This window comes from Dermacentor albipictus, unplaced genomic scaffold (genome assembly GCF_038994185.2).
Source record: "Dermacentor albipictus isolate Rhodes 1998 colony unplaced genomic scaffold, USDA_Dalb.pri_finalv2 scaffold_14, whole genome shotgun sequence".
In the NCBI taxonomy this organism is placed as follows: Eukaryota; Metazoa; Arthropoda; class Arachnida; order Ixodida; family Ixodidae; genus Dermacentor; species Dermacentor albipictus.
This window is the reverse complement of record NW_027225568.1, coordinates 14,426,691-14,448,220: the sequence shown is the minus strand read 5'-3', so window position 1 is coordinate 14,448,220 and position 21,530 is coordinate 14,426,691. Positions and strand designations below refer to the sequence as shown.

The window sequence follows — 21,530 nt, the reverse complement described above, 5'->3', positions numbered from 1 at the left end:
GGCTACAGATGTTGCTGTAAGCTTGCAGTTGTATGGGAGAGTCTTGAGGCATTTGTAAAGGAAATACATTGATTCACAGTGGAGGAAAAGAACTAGGAAGCTTAGCAGAAAGTATGCTGCCTGTAGGGCGAGCAACACAGCAACAAAGAAGGTCAAGCGGAATGTCAGAGAGGCCGAAATAATCTCATGGGTGGCGGCAATGGAAAAGAAACCGGCCACGAGTAACTACTTAAGAGGAAAAAACGAAATCAGGAAAGAACCAATTCATGATAATTCAAAGGGATGCTCAGTACTTTTCGAAACGAGATCACGATACCTTAGAACATGCGCTTATGAAGCAATACATAGGACGGAAGAAGCATGTGCTTGATGCGGTAAAGCGAGGGAAACGATGGAGCACGTTTTATTAGAATGTGAAGATATCTGCCCAGCGGTCGATTTAGGCACCAATGGATTCCTTGAAGCCCTTGGGTTCAGCGAGTGCAGGGGGAAAGTAAACAAGTCCGCAACAGAGGTTAGTAGAGGGGACTGGAAGATTGGTGGAAGTAGGGAAACGCCAGAAAACGGAGACGTGCAAAAACAAAGTTCACAATAGGGGGTCAGAAAATTTGGTTAAGGTAATACAGTGCTTTTTTCTCTTTTTCTACTTTTTTACACTGGGTAGGACATTAGGCAGTGTAATAACAAGAGCTTGGTGGCGCAACCCACCACCCCGTTTCAAAGGGGACACTCATAACACCCATCCAGCCATCCATGTCACCAACACTCTTAAAGGCACACTAAAGAAAAAAATGATTTCTTCTGCACCTGTAAATTACCTTTCTATGATACTAAAACCACCCCTCTTACCACAATATAATGCTTGGCAAGCCAGAAAAAGCGCAAGAACGAAAGGCAGGTGGCGACGCCTACTTAGTTGCCGCACCTAGGGGCTGTGATGTCTTGCATTTTAATGGTATCTTCTAGGACCTACTTACTTATATAGCGGTAGAGATCGACTCCATTGTGTTCTAAAGGAACCAAATATTAAACATAGCAAGTTTCGGGAACCTTTACTCAGTCAACGCGGCCCAAATGCAAAAATATACCTTGGTATCCCTGACATCACGGCGTCAGGGTTTTGGCACAAAATTCAAATACTCGTACTTCGATCTTCATTTTCTCATATAATAATGAAACTATTATGTTGAAATGACTGCCTGCAGGGTTCTCAAACAATGCTTTATTAGTCTAAACTGATTTATTGCTTCGCTTTAGTGTCCCTTTAAGAAGGCAAGCTAGAGCCCTTGCGCTCCTGAGACATTAAGCACCGAAGCTAGCTTCAAAATGACCTTAGTTCCAGCAGCAGCTTTCATCATAATTCAGTCGATTGCGTGCTTATTTTTACATAAGATTTTCTTACGGCGCCACTGCGAAAATCCATACCTCGCACACCTTGGTGCTCGTGTGCCCTGCGTAATATGTAAAATTGAATTTTTGAACATTAAAGAAAATAAAGATTCACATAGCGCTGCTTCGAGGATGTCTAATTACAGCCCTGCCTTTACTAAGAATGACTGTCAAACAAAAGATTCGTTTTATAGTACAAGCCTTTCACATTGATATCCTGCATAAGCATATTATTCTGCTTCACTGTACAGCTCATAAATGGCATGGTTATGATTCGATAGACAATCTAGAGCCTCCTACAGCAACCTATAGTTTACCTATACCTTATACTGAACTTGTGATAACAGAGCGACGTGACTGAGTTGGCTATCTTGTGCGCATGTCTTGCGTGTTTAAACCCATCGCACGTGTGCCGATAAGCGATGCACCGTGCCTACATAAACCCTTGTTTTTTGTGCAATAAAGGAACCTTGCAAAAGCTGCTGCTGCGTCCACATCAGTTATTACAGAACTGAACACAACCAACAAACACCACCTAAAACCGGCTAAACAGGGATGATCAATGAGGGCATCTAGCTTTTTGTTGCTCAATAGATGTTACACAAACATTTTTCCAAGCGTGACAGAAAAGGTGTCACGCGACGTCCTTCCAGGCCTGGAACAAACATTTATGCAGCATGCATTGAGCAACAAAAAGCTGCATCGGAAATTTTTAACGATGGTCTACAACTCTCTCATTGACAATTTTGCTCTGAATATAACATTGGAGAATATTATTAAATACTAATAACTAATTACGTAGCGAGACAAAATGCAAAGACTAGTCCGACTTGCTCCAAGTGACAGCAAACACTACGTTGGTTCCGTCCAGATGTGTGGCAGTTTCATATTAAGTTTTGGTACAAGCAAGTTACGTGGGACCCGTGGTATATTAGTTGGCTAATGAATAGAACTGACAGGGTGGCACACTTTAAGAAATGCGGTCACTGAATCTGCAGAGCGCCTGGGGCAAGGACTTCTTTCTCTCTCTCCTTCCACTTGTCGAAGTGATTAATTTTACTTTCCATTATTGATGATGGAAGAGAATTTGTAAGAAGGGAACAAGCCACCTTAGGGGACATGAACCCACATACCCCACGCACTACAGGTACGCTGTTCTCTGACGAGTAAACAATCTATTAATTATCAGTAGCACACAAGGGCAGTAGCTTCACACCTACCTGCCAGCCTATTACTTCCAGCTTCCTAGGTTTAGCCCCTCATCGCTAGTGCAAGCAAAATGTGCTACTGCCAGCTACAGTGATAGAATTGTCAGTTCCTCTATGCATTCCTTCCATTCAGTGGCATATTAGCATATTAGCTGACTGGCACACGAAAAAAACAAAAGGACAGTACAGCAGACAGAGACTAAGTGCTATGCGTCTATTTGCGTTCCTTTTCTTTTTTTCTTTCTACATTACTTGGTGAATACGAAATACCAACAAGCCCAAAGTTCCTTCATGTAAAATTTTCTGACGGTTACGCTAAATACATAATTTCTGGAAAACACAACTCCAGAACAAGTATGCAAAGAATGCCAACGGCAAGACAAAAAGAGTGCTCGCATCATCAACTCCATTTCCAGTGTACTCATTCTAGAGCTCAGCTATTTGTACAGTGACAACGAACCATTTATCTGTTAGCGCTAATGCGTGTCAACAACTGTGTCTCCGTCTTTCTGCAGCTAATTCCGAGTCTTTAAACGAGAAACGCATCAGCCAGTGTACACACCTGGTAGTAGTCCCTGTACGTCTTCGTCCCCTCCTTGGTCTCGAATGTGTTGAGTGGACATTTGTCCCAGTCAATGTCGTCGATACGGTACGTCCTGCTGTTGTACGGGGTCATCACTATGCAGCCGGCCACGCGCCTCATAGCCTCGTTCCTGTAGTCTGGCAAGTGTGACAGGCGAGACAGAAGGTCGAGCACACTGCGTTGTCGGAGCACCTGAGATATACAGAAACATGAGTGAATAATGTTGCACTTTGAACTTTGTTGACGCCAAGTAACAACTAACATGATGCAGGAGCGCCAACAGAAGTGAGAGCTTGACGGAGCCCCAAGCACAATGATTGCTCTAACAGACAATGCAAAAACAAAAAGATATTTGTAGAAATATAACTTAGTCATTGCACTTATACTCAGGATTATTTTTAAAGAACTATATGAACACAACAATTATTGTAACATATATATATATATATATATATATATATATATATATATATATATATATATATATATAACTAATATAGTACCACAACAAGTACATAGTAGTAAACTCGAAATTGCGCACGCATGCAAACAGTATAAATATAACACACACGGGATCCTGGCATACGAATTTAACCAAATAATAATTAGGCAAAACACATCTTACCATCATGAAAGGATAGCAAGCTACACATTGAAGGTAAGAGACAAAACGTGGGGTGCCACAAGCAGACAGTTCTGTCAGTTTATCTTTCTTTTCACTCTGCACTGCAGAATTTGATGCTGCTGGTCGCTCCAGAGCGAGTTCTAGTCGCTTTGGATCCAACTCGCCACAAAATGCAGAGCTCTTTCTTGCCTCGATATTGGGGCACACAGTGTTCAAGGGCATGTTCAAGGGCATTTCAAATCACTTTTGCCAGCCGAGAGTAGGTACTTTTGTGTGCCTTGTGTTAGCATTTGTGGTATCTCTGCCTCACCACTATCGCCGTGTGCCCCTCAAATAAAAAAAATGTTTATATAAGCTGTCCCAAAGGTGAACGTTGCTGCATTTAGTGCACTGCGTAAATATTCCTCCACAATAGTTTGCTTTCTTGTGCAATTGCATTTTACGCTGATGCAGATCCTCAATTAGCATTTGAAGCACTGCGTATCAGAGAAGCTACGGTAGAATTTCTCTGACATCATTATAATGCAACAAATGCAAACTGAACCGAGATACAGAATGCTGGGCTGGTTGGTTCCCGGTAGTTATGAAACGTGTTTACAGTACCATGGAAGGCGAAGAGAATCAAGAACTGCACGGTCTGGTGCTTGTCCGTGCCGTTTATGCTGATGTTTTCATTATCCTTCCTAGAGCTGCAAGCATGTTTCCTAATAGAGCAGGGCGAGACAGCTGGAATATATTCTAAAGGAATTTTTGGAGTAGAAAAATCTTGGTTTTGGAGCAGCTCAACGGGAAAATAAACATATCTGCGGCACCAAATTTTAAACTTGGAGCGGCTTATTTAGAGCAGAGCACTCCAAACATGGAGCAGGTCAAAGAAATAGGTGATAGCAATATTTACTTAAGTCCTTCACTTTTGCTCCGATTGCTGGCGTCGTAGATCCGATTTCACGGTGTGCAAAAGACTGCCACGTTGTTCCTGCTTTCTGCCATTTACCTAGTACAGTGAAGTCCCTATAACTCCTGCTTCTATAGTTCAAACTAACGAATAAGTCGTATAGCGTTTTAGGTCCCGTCATTGCACCAGACATCTAAATTCTAAAAAAAAATCTCTCGGTATAGGTGGTGCCCAAAACCCGACGCCTAGGATGTTTCCAACTCCGGCATTCGCTTCCACCGGCGGCATGCAACCAGCACACAAGCACAGCCTTCAAAAGCAGGGCCTCCGAGGTTTGCGCACGCCTGCTGGTTTTTCTCTGTCCATCCCATCTGCCGCACTCCGCCGCAGAAAAGTGTAATGCGACCACGCGCACCCGAGTACACCGAGAGGGCACTGTTAGACGAGGCATATGGCACCAGAAGAGGCTGTGGTGGAAGGCTGACCACACGAGATCTCAGCGTGTCGCATTGACTCTTTTTTCGCCTTTTGCAGGGCATTTCGACAGCCAAGGGGAAGGAGCAGTGCCCAGATCTTGAAAACGCATTCATTTTGGCCTAATTTATCAAGGAAAACACATTAACTGCTCAGTTTCCCAAAATTAGACCAATGTAAGAATATACCTTTTTTGTCCGTGTTAGTATAGCATTATTTTATTCGTGTCTGTTTCTTTGCAGTGTCAAATATCCTGATGATGGAAACAAAAGGCCTATTCTGGCATCCTTCTTTGCTCTAGAGATATCTGGATGGAAATTGGGCTAATTGTGGTCGCTGATGCATTCTGTGTTCCTCATTCCATGAAACATCACCTTATTATTTGATCGCGCACAGATATTCAAGAGGCACGGACAAACCCAAGCAGGGCTCCTTTCTTTGTAAGAAGCCCGTTTGAACACTAAAGCCATAGGAGGTTGTCAGACGTCACAGCCGTAAGTCACTTTGCAATGAAGGCTGGCAGCTCTGACAGATTTTAAAGCATTTTGACCCCTGATACCCGCTTGTGGCTTATGTTCTTGTTCTTAATATTTGCGTTACTATCTATCTCTACACAAGCCATTTGTGTCCTTTGAATCCTGCACGCGTTTCTGGAAGCAAAACCTAGTATTTACTTCCAGGTTCAATAGCATACCCAGAAATTTATTTGAGGGGGGGGTCTTCGCAGACAACCAACACTCCTCCCCCTCCTTCACCTCTCTCTTTCTCTCTCTCTCTCTCGCTACAATGGGGGAATTACTTGTACTTACCAATTGAATTAAAGAAAAGATAAATTATAGGAAATGAAAATACATATAAAAACAACAGCCTGCAGGTGGGGAATGATCCCATGTCTTCACATTATGCATGTTATTGTCTTACCCGTAATATAAACACACACACACACATATATATAGTTATGGTCTACAAGTGGTGGCGCTGGCTGACACTCCCAGGTTTAGTTCTAGTACTAAAAACATAAATACCCCAGAAAGTGGAAGGGAAAACGGCACCGCAGTAGCTCAGTTGGTAAGAGCATCGCACGCATGGTGCAAAGACGTGGGTTCGCATCTCACCTGCGCCCAGTTGTTTCTTCATCCACTTTCATTTCCACTAATTTATCATTTCTTTAATTCAATCACCAAGTACAAGTCATTTTACCTATGTTTGTTGGCTTCTTATGATATGAATAATAAAAATTCGGCCCCTCGGTTACCGTTCTTCTCTTTTATAAATGTATTGTGAGACGTCGACTAATGTGACGCTTGTATTTCAGAGCAGCTGCCTGAGACAGAGCCGAAGCACCCCACGAGTCAAAAGATGACAATGCGTCACATGTACAGATGACAATGATGTTATGCACAAACAGCACTCAAATTAACTTCCCCCCCTTCACAAAAGCGGTGAGCAAGATCGCAAACTAGAAAAGGTAGGTACGACGAATGTACGGTTTCAGGCGAGAGACGTGAGCGATGTAGGGTTGCGGCGGTCAGTAGTTGAGCCGACAGGAGTGACGTGAAGGTAATGGTTGAAGTTCTTTGCGAAACTGCGTATGGGCCGAGATATCACTGAAAAAATTTTTCACAGAGCCCTGGTGTACGAACAGTTGTCCACAAAAGAACGTTGTCGCCTGGGTAGAACGAAGCAACATGACGCGTCACATAATAGCGAACTTTCCTTTTGTCCTGAATAGTAGCAGTGTTCTCACGGGCAATATCAGGGCAGCGGGCGATGCGAGCACCAAATTTTTCTGGAAAGGTCATGAATGGTGCAGCACGTGCTGAAAGGTATGTAGAGTCCAAGACGAAAGACGGTGCGTCCGTACACGAGGAAGAAGGGACTGTAATCGGTTGTGCGTTGGACGGCAGTATTATAAGCAAACGTCACAGAAGACAGAATGGTGTCCCAGTTTGTGTGATCGAGTTGAACACATATAGAAAGCATGTCGGACAAAGTTCGATAAAAACGCTCTGTAAGACCATTTGTATTCGGATAGTACACTGATGTGGTCTTATGGGCAGTGTCAGAGGCCTGGAGGTCTTCAAGAAGCACATACAAAAGGAATGTCCTGCCACAGTCACTCAGGAGGACACGAGGTGCACCGCGGTTTAAAACAATACCGTGTACGAAAAACTCTACGAATTCAGAGGCAGTACCATAGCAGCTGCTGTCTCGGCACAGCGTGTCAGATGGTCCACTTAGGTAAAGAGCCAGTGGTGACCAGCGGGCGTGAGTAGGAGGGGTCTGTATAAGTTTATGCTCAAAAATTCGTAAGGGGTAGACAGCCATGGCACAGGCTGCAGAGGACTGGCTGCATGGGATGTCAAGCGTTTTCTGTGTTGGCATGAGATGCAGGAGCCGACACACCGTAAAAGCCCGCACATAATACGAGTTTTTTTGCCCATTATTAGCGTCCCAAATTTTTGCCTCATACTATGTGCGGATCCGAACGAAAATTTCAGTCAGAAATTTGGGCTAGAAGTTTTGGTTTAGTATTCCTGCGTGGCTATGGCTTGACTTCGTTATTGCTGCGTAGCTACGGCTTGGCTTCCTAAATGCTGCGTGGCTACGGCTTGGTTTTGTTATTGCTGCGTGACTACAGTATCGTTTCTTTATTGTTGAGTGTGCACCTTGGCAGCACATGTGCAACCCACGCTTCGCAAGGTGAATCTTTTTTTATTCTGCATTGAAGAACCAAGATATCCGGGCCATGAGAACAGTTCTCGACTGCTTTCAAGAAAAAAGTTATTTTAGCCGCACAGGACATCAGCAACAGTGCAACCGGGAGGCAGTTTGGCGTCAACGAGGGAAGCATTCACGGATGGCGTCGACGGAAGGAAGCCCTTTTCGCGTGCAGCGGAACGCGAAGGAGCTTTTGCGGCTCAAACAGTGGGACATTCCGAAAAATCGAACTCACCCTGACAGAGTTTGTACGGCAACAGCGAGCAGCGCATCTAGCTGTGAGCATGAAGCTTATGCAGGCAAAAGCTAAGGAGCTTGCAAGAGGAAAAGGGCTACCGAGCTCCACCTTCAAAGCGAGCAAGCACTGGATTTATCGCTACATGTACCGTCCTGGTTTTTCCTTATGCTGCCGAACTTCAACTTCACAAAAGCTGCCCGAATCATTTGAAGAACTGCTTGTGGCTTTCCAGTGCCATGTCATTTCGCTACACAAGTCCGAGAACTTCCAGCTAGGGCAAATCGGCAATGCTGACCAAGTGCCAGTTTATCTGGACATGCCTCTCACCGTGCACGAAAAGGGCTCTAAACAAGTTTATGTCTGGTCCACTGGCAACAAGAAAACGCGAGTTACTGTCATGTCGTCGTGCAGGGCAGACGGACCCAAGATTCCGCCCTATGTCGTCTTCAAGCGCAAGTCAGTGCGTAATGGAGAGGAGCTGCCAAAAAATGTGGTAATGAGATGCTACAAGAAAGGCTGGATGAATGAGAACCTTGTGCTCGACTGAATAAAGTCCGCCTGGTGTAGGCGGCCCGGCGCACTGTTGTCGTTGCCATCCATCCTCGTGCTGGACGCATTTCGTTGCCCTTTGGCCGACTCAGTGAAGAGGCTGTTGCCCGAATTTGGCACTGAACTCGTCGTTATCCCGCGTGGGATGATGTCTCCGCTGCAGCCTTTAGATGTTTGCTTGAACAAGCCGTTCAAGGACGCGGTCAATCGGTGTTACGCAGATTGGATGCGCTCAAGTGAGCCTGCAGTGACGCCGACCAGGCAGCTGAAGCGGGCTTCGCCAGCCACGCTATGCAAGTGGATTGTGGACGCCTGGGCCAGCATACCAGAGGACCTTGTGCATAGCACATTCAAGAAGTGTGGCATCTCCAATGTGCTCGATGGCAGAGAGGATAAGTACCTGTCATGAGGCAATAAAGGAAGAAAGAAGAAAAAGCAGATGAGAAGAAAACAAGAATACACGAGGACTCGGTGGCAGAAATAATGAAAAAAGAAGATAGAAAATAAAAGCGTACAAATAAAATGATATAATATGAAAGCAGAAGAAGCACAAAAGTGCACGCGCAGCTACATGGCCAATGGGAGAAGGGTCACGTAGCCGAAGAGTGCGGCCTAGCTACGCTATGGGACGAAGGCGAGGAGAAGGGTCTGGAGGCCGAACAGGACGGGTGGATCGCAGAGACGGCGGCAACCCAGTGGAAGCAGTTCTGCAGCTGCCGCAGCCATGACCCGTGAGCTGAGAGGGCCTCCCACCGGAAGCCACAGCTACAGGCTGACGGCACCACTTCCCGGATTCCCTGCGGCTACGATCCGCAGCTTGCGGAGTTGACCGGGCGATCCAGGCGCCTAGGTCAATCCACGCTCCTGACCCCCTGACCAAGCCAACCGTGGACCAAACATCGGACACAGCGATGTCGAGTCTAAGACGCATCAGCGGGCCCAACGACGTGTCGTCGGGAGCAGCGACGACGAGCTAGGTGACGTGGTCACGTCGATATACTTTATGTAAATATTTTCAGTTACAAAATATTTCGTGTGCGAGGACTTAAGACAATACTTCCGATTAAGTAGCTTTGTTTGTAGTTTGTCGTATATTACGATTTTGCCATTGGGTTGACAACACATGCTTTCTGGATATATGTATTTTCTTTTGCTCAGGCCTCATAAAGGCTTTTCCTGACCCAAACATTCCTAGCGTCGTGTGTACCACCCTGAGACCGTGACAAAATATTGCCATAAAGGCTTTTCCTGGCTCAATCGTTCCTTGCGTCTTGTTTACCACCCTGAGACCATGACAGTATAGCTGGGAAGATATGTCCAACAAAGAACTATCCGAAGAGAGCACAGCTGAGGAAGACAGTGATAGAACTCCGGAGTGCAATTTAAATAAATGTTCTCCTTGAGTTTTTCTAACTCGTATTATACGCGGAAAAAACTTTTTTTTTCCATTTCGCGTCCCAAAAATTTCACCTCGTACTATATGCGGGTTGTGTACTATACGCGGGTTTATACGGTATTTGGCGGCATAGCTGGAAAAGTCTGGCCAGCGAATTTTGATACAGTTGTAGTTCTTCAGAAAACCCAAATGGCCAGCAATTGCATTGTTGTGAAATGCTTGTAAAGCTTGGAGTCGAAGTGCGCGCGCTATGACTGGGACCCATCGGTTACCGGAAGGACGGTCAAAATAATGCGCCACCTAGAAGTCTAAAACACAGAAGTTATGATCTTAAGCGACTATTGGGGGACGTGCTAAGCCAGTGAGTCGGTCGGTCAGTGTACAGCACGATGGATCAGTACGCTGGAGCTAGACGAGGTCAGTAGACGGAAGAATGTCAACTGAGGCAACCGAGTGTACCGGGCTAATTGGCGTGTGCTTGGACGTTCGGTTAGATGGTGGTGGGCATCTGAAGGTGAAGCATGGGCGTTTGACGACAGTGGGCAACGCAACAAAACATCAGCATCTTAAGATTTGCCGGACCTATACATGACAATGAGGTTATACTCTTGCAAGCGCAGCACCCAATGGCCGAGGCGTCTAGACAAGTTTTTCAGGGTCGACAACCAACAGAAAGCATAGTGGTCTGTCACAATTGTGCCATGGCGGCCTTGGAGATAGGGCAGAAATTTTTGTGTTGACCACACGATGGCGAAGCATTCCTGTTTTGTCATGGTGTAGTTGCCCTCGGTCGCAGAAAGAGTACGACTTGCATAAACGACGACTTGCTCTTCAGACTTCCCATTCCGCTGCAGCAGGACCGCGTCAATTCCATGCCCACAGGCACGGAATTCCATGCCTGTGTAAAACTGTGTAAAATAGTAGAGGTGGTTGCATCAAAATGACGGAACACTGGGCCTGACTTCAGACATTGCTTGAGGGTCTGGAAGGTGGCTTTACAGTCGTCCAACCACAAAAAAGATGCGCTCCAAATCAGAAGTTTGTGAAGAGGACAGGCGATGGTGGCGAAGTCATGCAAAAGCAGTCGAAGTAGGACGCTAGCGGACATTGCAACACTGCAGCAAATTCTTATCAGGATCAAACTGAATGCCATGCTGACGATGTGGCCCAGTACATTAATGCTTCGGCTTGCAAATCAACACTTCTTAGTATTCAGTTCAAGACCAGGCTGTGCTAGACACGTGAGAACGTCATCTGGACGTTGTAGGTGCTGGGAGAAACTGAATGAAAAGATGACAATGTCTTCCAAGTAACAAAGGCAGGTCTTCCGTTTTAAACCGCGAAGTTCTGTATCTATTATACGTTCAGACATAGCTTGGCGCATTGTACAGTCCAAAAGGCATCATGTTATTAAACTAGAAAAGGCCATCAGGTGCGGCAAACACAGACTTCTCTTTATCAGGGTCACGCATCGGAATCTGCCGATATGTCGAACACAAGTCAAGGCTTGAAAACTACTCGGCACCTTGTAAAGTATCCAAAGTGTCTTCGATATGAGGCACTGGATATGTGGAGGTTGTACACCACACAAAGAGAAACTCTTAGCACTCCCCAAACAAGAATGCTTTAACAAGGACGCACATTTTCATGTTGCTGAAACAAAACTTTGCTTAACTTCCAACAAAAGTTTTTCACTGCTAAGGCATGCAATCACTTCACATAAAATTATGCTATCATCCTTATGCTATATTTTCATTTTGATTTATTATACCCTCAAGGACTGCGAAGGCTTCACAGAGGGGAGTGGGCTACAGGTAAATTCAAACAGTAAGTCTTACAAGAGAGAAATATACAACATAAAAATACAATTTGACAAATGCTTCAGTAGGAATACACTGAGCAAATACAAAAGCTATTACAAAAAAGGACAAAATATACAAGCACATTAAACTGCATTCTAGCAAGTAATGCTGGTTAAGGCATCACGAAACAAAAGGCTATCACTGATGGACACAATGTTTGCGGGAAGGTGGTTCCACTCTAGTGATGTCCGGGGTACAAATGACTGGGAAAATGTATTTGTGCTGCAAGAAGTGACGTGAACCTTGTAAGAATCATCGATGCAACGAAATACGTAGTGTGGGGTATGGATGAGTACATCACGTAGTGTTGTGGGGTGAAAAATTTTGTGAAATATTGATAAACGGGAAACTTTACGTCGAGCTGCAAGAGATGGAAGAGAAAGGCTAGTTTTCATGGCTGTTACGCTGGCAGTTCTGTTATAATTAAAAAAAATAACACCAGCAGCATTATTCTCAACTAATTCTAATGCGTTAAGTTTAGGTTATTAGACTCCTAGACTGATGCAGCATATTCCGATTTCAGGCATAATAATGTTTTATAAAACGATAATTTCAAAGAGTGTGAAACCTTAAAAATGTTTCACCTTAAGTAACCAAGAGTACAGTTAGCATTGTTCACTATATTAGTAATGTGAGTTGCCCAGGTAATGTAGTATGTAATATGAATTCCTAAGTACTTGTATGAAGTTACCTGTTCTAAAGGAAGGTAATTTATATAGTATACCTGAGAGCCATTAGATGTCCTAGATACATGCATAGCTTTACACTTGTTAACATTTGATTCCATTAGCCATAAACTGAACCAGTTACATATTATATCGAAGTCCGATTGACGATGGTTAGTATCACAATCTGTAGTTATTTCTCTAAAGATAACACAATCATCCGCGAAGAGATGAATGTTAGAAGTTACTAGTGAAGGAAGGTCGCTAATATATATTAAGAACAACAAAGCACCGAGAACCGATCCTTGGGGCACTCCGGAAGCAACAGAACACACCGGTAAATTGCAGCCATTAGCAGTAACGTATTGTGAGCGATGAACAAGAAAGCATTCAATTCATTTTAAAAGATTTGCGTCGACATTCAAATGGGTTATTTTACAAACTAGAAATTTGTGATAGACTTCATCGAATGCTTTTGAGAAGTCTAAAAACATTCAGTCGGCGCATGATGAACGATCAAGAATTCGATGCAAGTGATGAGTGAAGGATACGAAGTGAGTCTGACATGAGTGATTTCCTAAAGCCATGTTGTGCAGGTGAAAAAAATGTGTTATCTTCAAGAAAGTCGACGAGGTTTGTGAATACAATGTGTTCTAGCAGTTTGCAGCACGTGCTGGTAAGCGAGATGGGGCGATAGTTGGTTGCTATGTTTTTGTTACCAAATTTGTGGAGCGCAACCACCTTCCCGACCGTCCACTGATTAGGTAAAGCGCATGTGTTGAGCGATTGTTGAAAAATTTTGGTTAGTATAGTAGAACTGTATGCGGAAGTGCTTTTTAGGAACTTGCCCCCGTATTCAGAAATGCATCTTAATTTGAAGCCCATGCTTGACTTGATGTAAGCCACCTATTGTCAATGCATCAAAAGAAATGCAAGGAGCGTCTTCTTACCCCCGTATTCAGAAATGCATCTTAATTTGAAGCCCATTCTTGACTTGATTTAAATGACACCTATCGTCAACGCACCAAAAGAAACGCAATGAGCGTCTTCGGCGCGTTCGCACTATGCGTCATTTATATCAAGTGAAGCATGAGCTTCATGTTAAGTTGCATTTCTGAGTACGGAGGTTAGTGTTAATTGAGTCAAAGCCAGGTGAAGAATTGTAGTCGAGCTTGTCAATATGTTTAGCAACAAGTTTCTTATTTCGAGCACCCAAAAATTATTGAGAAAGGCTTCGTTAAGGTGAGTTACAGCACCATATTTAGGAACAGGCTGCCCAGTAGAGTTGTCTAATAAGATTAAGTTATCAAAAACAGGTCTAATTATTTTCCAAAAATTTTTAATGCTAGTTTTAAGAATAGATGGAACAGTAACAGCAATAAAAGTATGTTTAGCAAGTAATAATGCTTGAATATATTCTTTAGAAGCTGCCTTGTATGCCATCCAACGAGAAGCACTTGAGGACAACTTAGCTGAACAGTAGATATGCTTTTTTACGATTAGAAATTCATTTAATGCAAGTGTTACACCAGGGGACTTGTGGGTTAGTAGTTAAGATACGGCTGGGAACATATTTGTTCATTACTTCATTTACTTTATGAGCAAACAGGTCCGAATTAGTTTGCACAGAACGATTATCAAAGTTAATCAGGAATGTGTCAAGAAACATATGTAACTCGCTATTGATAGCCTCGAAGGTTGCTCCCCTATAGTCGAGTATTGTTCTCTTTTTCTTGATATTTTTCGGACGGTGGGCACTAATGGTGAAATGCACAGCAGAATGGTGACTTCAAGGCGGAAGGAAGGTAATGCTGGTAGTTCGTAAAAAGGTGATGTAAAAAAGTAATGTAAAAAGGTAATATTGGAAGTGATTGTACAAAAGATGATATTAAAAAAATTTGTTCGCCCATTGATGCATTTATATAATGTATGTCGGTGACCTAGCTGCTACATGACTTGGAAAAATGAAGTGCTAAAAACAGAGCCAAACAAAAAACAACACAGCGCGCTATCGTGTATCTTGTTTGCAGGGGAGACTTGTAGCCCAGGTAGCAGTGGAGATAACCATTGTTTTCCAGCCAGATCTTCTAGTGCGTGGTATGCCTACGGCTACATACGAAAGAGGGCGGGCACTATTTTGCAACTAGCCTATCACTCAATCATGCTTTCTCTGTAGTGGACATGCTATATTACTCTAGATTTAAATATACACGAATAAAGCATTGAGCTAGAAGTTCCATAGTATCATATGACGCAAGTTTCACTCAACTTTCGGTGACCTGCTGTCGGACTCATTCAAAGAGATGTTTGAAAGTAACTTGCAACCATGGTATTGTAGTCATGATGAGACGCATATTGTTATTTGATCACACTCTGGAATTGATGAGCCAGATAGTCCAAAGAAGGCATGCTTCCTGTTTAGAAGCCTTTGCGAAAATTACAGCATTTGCAGTTCGCAGTAAACTAAGAGCCAGTAGCTCCGAGAGATTTGAAAGTGTGTCTCCTGACACCCGACTATTGTGAAAATTGCCAAGACGTTTTGGGATATTGGTTTTCCGCAGCAAGCGGCACATGTTACCAAGGGGTAGGTGAGGAGGTAGGTAAGGCGAGGCAGCTAGGAGACTGGCCACGGCCGTCTGGTGTTGAGCAGTCAAGCAGTGAGGAGATTCTGTCCCTATGTCCATAATTTTCTGCATACCGCCAACTTCGTTTTCGATTCCTTCTATGCGCGCACCCCTCCCCCTTGTATCCATCACCCCACTCCTCTTCTTAAAATTCTTTTTGTTAGTCACTGTTGCACTCTTCAACATTCATCGGGTTGTTGAATGGCACGGAGGCCCCTGACATTCTAATACAGTTGAGCCTCACAATAACGAAATCAGAGAGGAACACGAAAAAATTCATTTTCGCTAGAACTTTATTGTTGCGAAACGAGACAGCACACATAGGTAATGCGCCGCAGAACGAAACTTTACTGTCAAAATTCTATTAGCCTACTTTGCCAAGCTTTGTTCGACGATAGAGAACCAAATTGCTGAAAGTGCAAAGTGTGCCGCATGCGTCGGTCAGCAGTGGCAGCAGTGCCGTAGAGCAGTATCGTCGGTCAATTGCTTCGAAGGTACGGTCACTTTTGCGCGATTTTGCGCAACAAGGCATCGGACCAAGAGCAACAGCGCAGCATGCATGTAACAGCATTTCTCCAGCACACGCTGTCGCCTGTATGCGCCGAGACGTTTGCAATTCCGAGCATGAAAGTGATCGTATCTTGCCAACACGAAGGCAATCGATCGAGATTACAGCCCCTTCATGCAAATCTTCGTCCGCCACCAAATCCGCACACAATGCCTGTCAGGTGGCACCAAAACCAGCGTTCTTGAAGCAAGAGATGTGTATTGCCGGACGATCGCTTAATCACTGCCCGATGCATGGCACTCCATATGATGCGACCACTATCTCAAGAGCCATAAACAATTCCACGTAGGTGGGATGTGGATTTCCTTGTTTTTGCTGCATTTTTGTAAGCGAGGCGCACATTACGCACTGTACTATAAGTGTGCAAAAACCATCGTCCCATGTTGGTAGTATGGGTGCCGCTTCAAAGAGGCAATCAACAAACAAGATGACGGCCATGACATGTTGCCGGCGCATGCAATCACTTCCAACGCTTGGTTGTTCCTGTAAACAAAAATAGCTGCACCTATGCAAGAGTAATGTTGTGGTAGTTTACGCAATTTAAGTGGAAAGCAATCACATTTGAGCACATTTTGTAGCCTGCTAGCCTTTCGCGAGAACGTAATATACGGGGTTACATTCCAGCAAATTCCAGAAATCGTGGGTTTCGACTGTATTTCTGTTTCTGGCCTTCGAATGAACTTCAAGGCCATTTGCTTACCTGCCCTCCCACTTGTTTGTTGCGGCGGTTCCTTAGGTTCCCTAGCTCAGCCCCCGCGTCCTTGATATATTTTGCCATACGCAAATCAGAGTTTTGTATGTCTTTCTTTCTTGTCCTGTTTTGCACTGTTTTCATTCTTAGCTGCACGTACGAACAAGCTTAACCGCAAGCTCTTCTCAGGCTTAATAACATAATGAAAGTCATAGACAAGGGAAAGAAAAAGAATTTTAAAAAGAATGGGGTGCTTATTATGCATTTCCTAGATAGACAAGCAAGTCAATATTTTCGGAACGCTTTTCTTCTGCGCAGTGTGGTCGACGATTCAGTCAAGTACCAGAAATGGGAAGCCCTTCGACGACACGGAGGCCTGGTGGGGAGCAACAATGTCTCCCAAGTTTTATGCATGCAATTATTCTATCTTTTTGCATGTGTGAAAATTTCATTGCTGATCCCCCCTCAGCAGTTATGGTTAACATGATCTGGAATAAGGTAGAGGCGCGTCATGGGCGAGGCCGCAATGTTCTGTGCATGGGTGAGGGAATCACCTCCACAACATCCCATCCCCCCCCCCTTCGAACTGCTACTACTATAAGTCGGGCACAACTTTAGAAGAAAGGGGCGTTTACTCCTCCAAGGCAAATACGCACGAGCCTCCACCAATAGGCGTGCACTCTAGGCCGACGTCACGGAGCCAGGCAGCCGGTGACCACGCAGATGGAGATGGCCGCCAGCGCTTCAAGCTGGGTCGAGTCGCGTCAGTTGTCGGTGTCTGACCCTCTTCAGAGTGAATTCTCAAACTGTTTGTGGTGGTCTATCATATCAGAAATATTATTCCGAGCCTACAATGCACCATTTGTGCTGCATGCGTTCATTCTGAGCTGCAATCCGGTGACAAAAGATTACAGGCGGCATCGCTGACGCTACGCTACGCGAACTGGCAAGACTGCAGGCGTGAAAGAAAAAAGAGCATGAAAAGGAACGAAAAAGAAAACTATCACATTCTTGAAAATAACTTTGTGAAAACACAAAAGAAAAAGAAATCATTATTATGCTATATATAACAGGGTACTTATTTAAAATGATAAATGAAACGTTTTTGCATCGTTCCTGCCTCGATTGTCTTCTCGCCCCAGGTTTGTAATGGTTTCAATAAATGCATTGTTTTTTTAAGTGCTTGTTCAATGCCAACTGATTCATTTAAAGCTCAGAAAACAAGTAGTAAATGTGCCGTGTACATGTACACCAGCACAAAGCCATGTAGAACTGCTCTTTCTTCTTTTGTCACTTGCAATGAAGCTAAAATGCAGACGATGCGCAGCATTGTAGAGGGCACGGAGCTATTTTTCTCACGTGATCCAGCACATGCTGTAGCATTCCAATCACAAGATCTCTACCAAACCAGTCATCAAAATACAGTTTTTATTTATACCGAGAACTATGTGTTTTAGAAGCACGGTGTTTTGAGCGGGAGTATTTTAGTCATGGAGGCCATGGGATTTAGCGCTTCGGTCATCTGGGCGGGGCATCCTCTTTGTTATAAAGTTGTACCCAAGTATTGCTTTCACATTCAAGCTTTTCCTTACATCCATGTAGTTCTTTCAGAGCCCCACTCCTGATACTTTTTTGTTCCGTTGGAAAGGGGAAAAGGGGGGCTCCATCAGAAAATTTCTGGGTGGGGGGGGGGGGGGAAGAGCATTCAATCCCCAAACCACCCACCCGTCCCTGGCTGCGCCAATGGTCAGGCTAGATGGTACGGGAACGAGCCCACTGGTTACAATCACAATTATTATTGGAAAAAATTTCATAGAAAAACTGTTCAGACCAGCCGGCTCGTTCAATGCCATCTCGAAATAGGAATGCTGCAGAGGATGCCTTATCTTCATTTGGATATGTTGTCACCGTGACCTTGCGAACAGTAGTGCTGATCTCAAAGGGGAATGGAAAGCGGGTATGGCGTAGGTCAGCAAAACTCACTCGTGAGTCAACTCACTTAGACTCACTCAAACTTACACTGAGCCACGAGTATGGGGCTGGCTGAGTAGAAGTCTGGTGAGTCCGTGTGGGACCTAAGTAAAAAAAATAGATCTGATTATTTTCTGACTATATGGTGAATTGGAAAAAGGCCTCGTTAAATTGTTGCGAAGGCGGCAACATCAAACGTTTATCCTAGCGGCGCGCACCATACTCCAAACGACTGTATCGAGAGAAAAGGACTCATCACAGGACTGCACGACCGCCGTGTTATCGGCAGCACAATGGTCGCACATATACGCTGAACTTCCCCATTCTTTCACACAAACATGCACGTACACACACATATGAGCTTTACGTACGTGCCTGTAGCTCCAGTCTGAAGCCATCGCAGCAGCAACAACGCTCAGACTAGACGTACACCCACTTCCACTGACCTCACTGCCCGGTGCTTCTTGTCTTGCTCCTAAATGTATTTGTCCACATTTCGCTCCTCTGCTGCACTACGGCGTGAGCTTGGAAGGGAAAGGTGGAAAATCTCGCAGGGAAACGCCAAGCATTGTACGCAATGCAAACATAGCTTTCGCTTCCACCGCTAGCGCCACAGGGTCTGCCGATAACTGACCGTTCTCACAAAGATGAGGTGAAGATAAAGTCACGCGCCGCCAGACCTGGCAGCGACGGAAACATTGCGAGAAGCGGGCATATTCGATGCCGAGTGCCAAGTTTGGTCAGTTCAGTTAGCATGAATGTGCGCTCGACCTAATTTCTTTGTACTGCACGCATGCTGCTTAAACTGAGTGTTTGCACTGATGCCTTGTCCAAATGCGTTCAGTGTAACTAAGACGAAATGCCAATGTCACTGCCTGGAGTGTCTGTATAATAATAACAGTTGCAATACAAAATTCTGGGTGTACGAGCAAAAAAAAAAAAACAATGTGATTAAGAGGCATGCTGTAGCACTGAGCTCCGAAATAATTTCGACCAACCATGGTTCTCTCGCGTGCACATCAATCTAAGTACACTGGCGATTGTGGTAACTTTCTGTGGGCACGTGGTGCTACGTCTTTTTCACGCCATATCACGATGCCGAAATGAACAGCCGAAAGCAAGCAGCAATACCAGCAGGCGGAATTGCTTCGCAACTAGCTGCTTTGGTGAGCAAGCTTTGAAATTGGCTCAGAAAATGATAAACATTATATAACCCGCAAATTTCGAAGTAGATCATGCATTTCTAGCACCTGACAATGTGTTACAAGGACATTCCACTTCTAAGTAGTCCCTTGAATGTAGCGAGTGTATGTCTGCAGAAAAAAATTTAGCATTTGAGAAAATCTACACTCCAACATGCACTTTGACCCTTGTCCACACCTTGAGCCCCCAATCCGTGAAAAATCATAAAGCAGCGCAAGAGCATTCTTTCCTCGCCTCTTTCAAGCCGCAGCAACAGTACCAGAGCTCCCGAAAGCCTCCCCAATGCCTCGTTTGCAAGCGCTACAGTGCAGAGGAGGAGCCAGCCATGCCCGCCTCCGAAGTTATGCTCTCTCCATGCGACAGGCATGGCAGGAGAAAAACCAGCCGTCGCGTGCAAATCTCGGAGGCCATGGTTTAAGATATTTAAGATATTTAAGATATGGAACTTTATCTAGAAGGCAGCGAGTGTACTGGGGCGTGGATCGAGACACCATCTGTTCGAGCTCACAAAGGTGCAAGGTGGTTATCTTGAGCAAAGTTCCCCTTTCCGCCTGCTGCTTATCGCGGAAGTATAGTGCCCGAACACAAACAGAAATTCCAGTCAGACGCATTGAGCAAGCCTTCCCATTTCTTAAGTTCTTTTTTCCACAATGACTGGGGCAAAGATATATGAATTTCTACTTATCAATAGGGACCATGTGATGCCGGCCAAGAGGGTATATGGCAGCGTACCTCTAGCTCTGTTTGCACTTGGCTAGATGGTAATTTGCATGTTGCAGGCGTCCTTCCAATAATTTGAATCATGACTGATCTATAACGTACTGCTCTGTAAACTGGAGTGTTCCCAAACATTAGTAATGATTTTGTTAATTTACAAGCATACTATTCCCACGTGGATGTAGCTGACGCAAAGCACATTGGTGTTCGCTCCATGAATGACTGAGCGCACTTGCTGCTGTATACTGAATCCCCGTATCGACATCACCGACGCCAAGTTGAAAGTTACAGCCCGTGTTGTTTTTGTGTTCTCTTCCTGGGCTTCTTCCCCCTTGTCCTCTTCTTCCTCTTCCCCGTCTTTATTTGCGGTCGATATCATATGCAGTGCAAGGCAGTTTGTTTCACACTAGACCTGGCACTCAGCATGCTGCCTAACTAATCCTCTCACTCGCTTACCCTGTCTAGCTGGACATTCCCCCTTGAATGTAGTGTCGACAAGCAGAAAACCGTGACATTTTCAAAACCTAGAGCCAAACACAGTAGCCAACATGCCTACACAGCCTGCTTGACGTTGCTATGTTAGTGCACTACAAGCACAGTGAAATATGTCCACTGAAGTGTGGTACTGTAGCAGCTGTGAACAGGGCAACACTGTGGTGTCCAAAACGTGGATGCATCACACGACATGCCATGCAATGCACAGTAACCTCCCTCCAAGTTGCCCTTATCATTTCCACAGCTGTACAGTACCATGTTCGCTCTAAGGGGGCTCACTGCCGCGACTCGTTGGGCCTAAGATGTGCTACCACACGCCGCATGAAAATTATGACAGTCAGTTGTTTGTGATAACTGAGCACTTGTTATAACTCGGACGGTTAAAAGTGGGCTCGACTTATACGGCTTGTTTGTGCGTTATAGGCCACTACCAAAAGACGAACTCTCAAAGCTGCTGGCAACCACCTACCTTGTGCAACGTGTCCGTGACCATCATGATGCCAGTCTCGTGCTCCCAGATCGCGGTGACCAGTCCCTGCCAAAGCTCAAGCCCGTGCTGAGGGATGGCTGACACTTCCCGCTTGTCAAAGAAGTGCCGGTTTATCTGCACGAAGCCCAGGTGCTCGAGGTTCCGGCACATCTGCGTGTTGAGCAGC

At 44.8% G+C, this 21,530-nt stretch overlaps 1 protein-coding gene across 1 annotated transcript in view; it reads right to left on the bottom strand.

Moving 5' to 3' along the window:
• Window positions 1-21,514, bottom strand: part of LOC139051820 (piwi-like protein 1) — a 37,100-nt gene extending 15,586 nt beyond the window's left edge. Inside the window, exons 1-2 of the mRNA XM_070528833.1 lie at window positions 21,344-21,514; window positions 3,160-3,372 (exon numbers count right to left, since the gene is read on the bottom strand). Coding sequence (XP_070384934.1) covers window positions 3,160-3,372; window positions 21,344-21,514 — 384 coding nt within the window. The remainder of the gene's footprint in view (window positions 1-3,159; window positions 3,373-21,343) is intronic.
• Window positions 21,515-21,530: the final 16 nt, after the last annotated feature.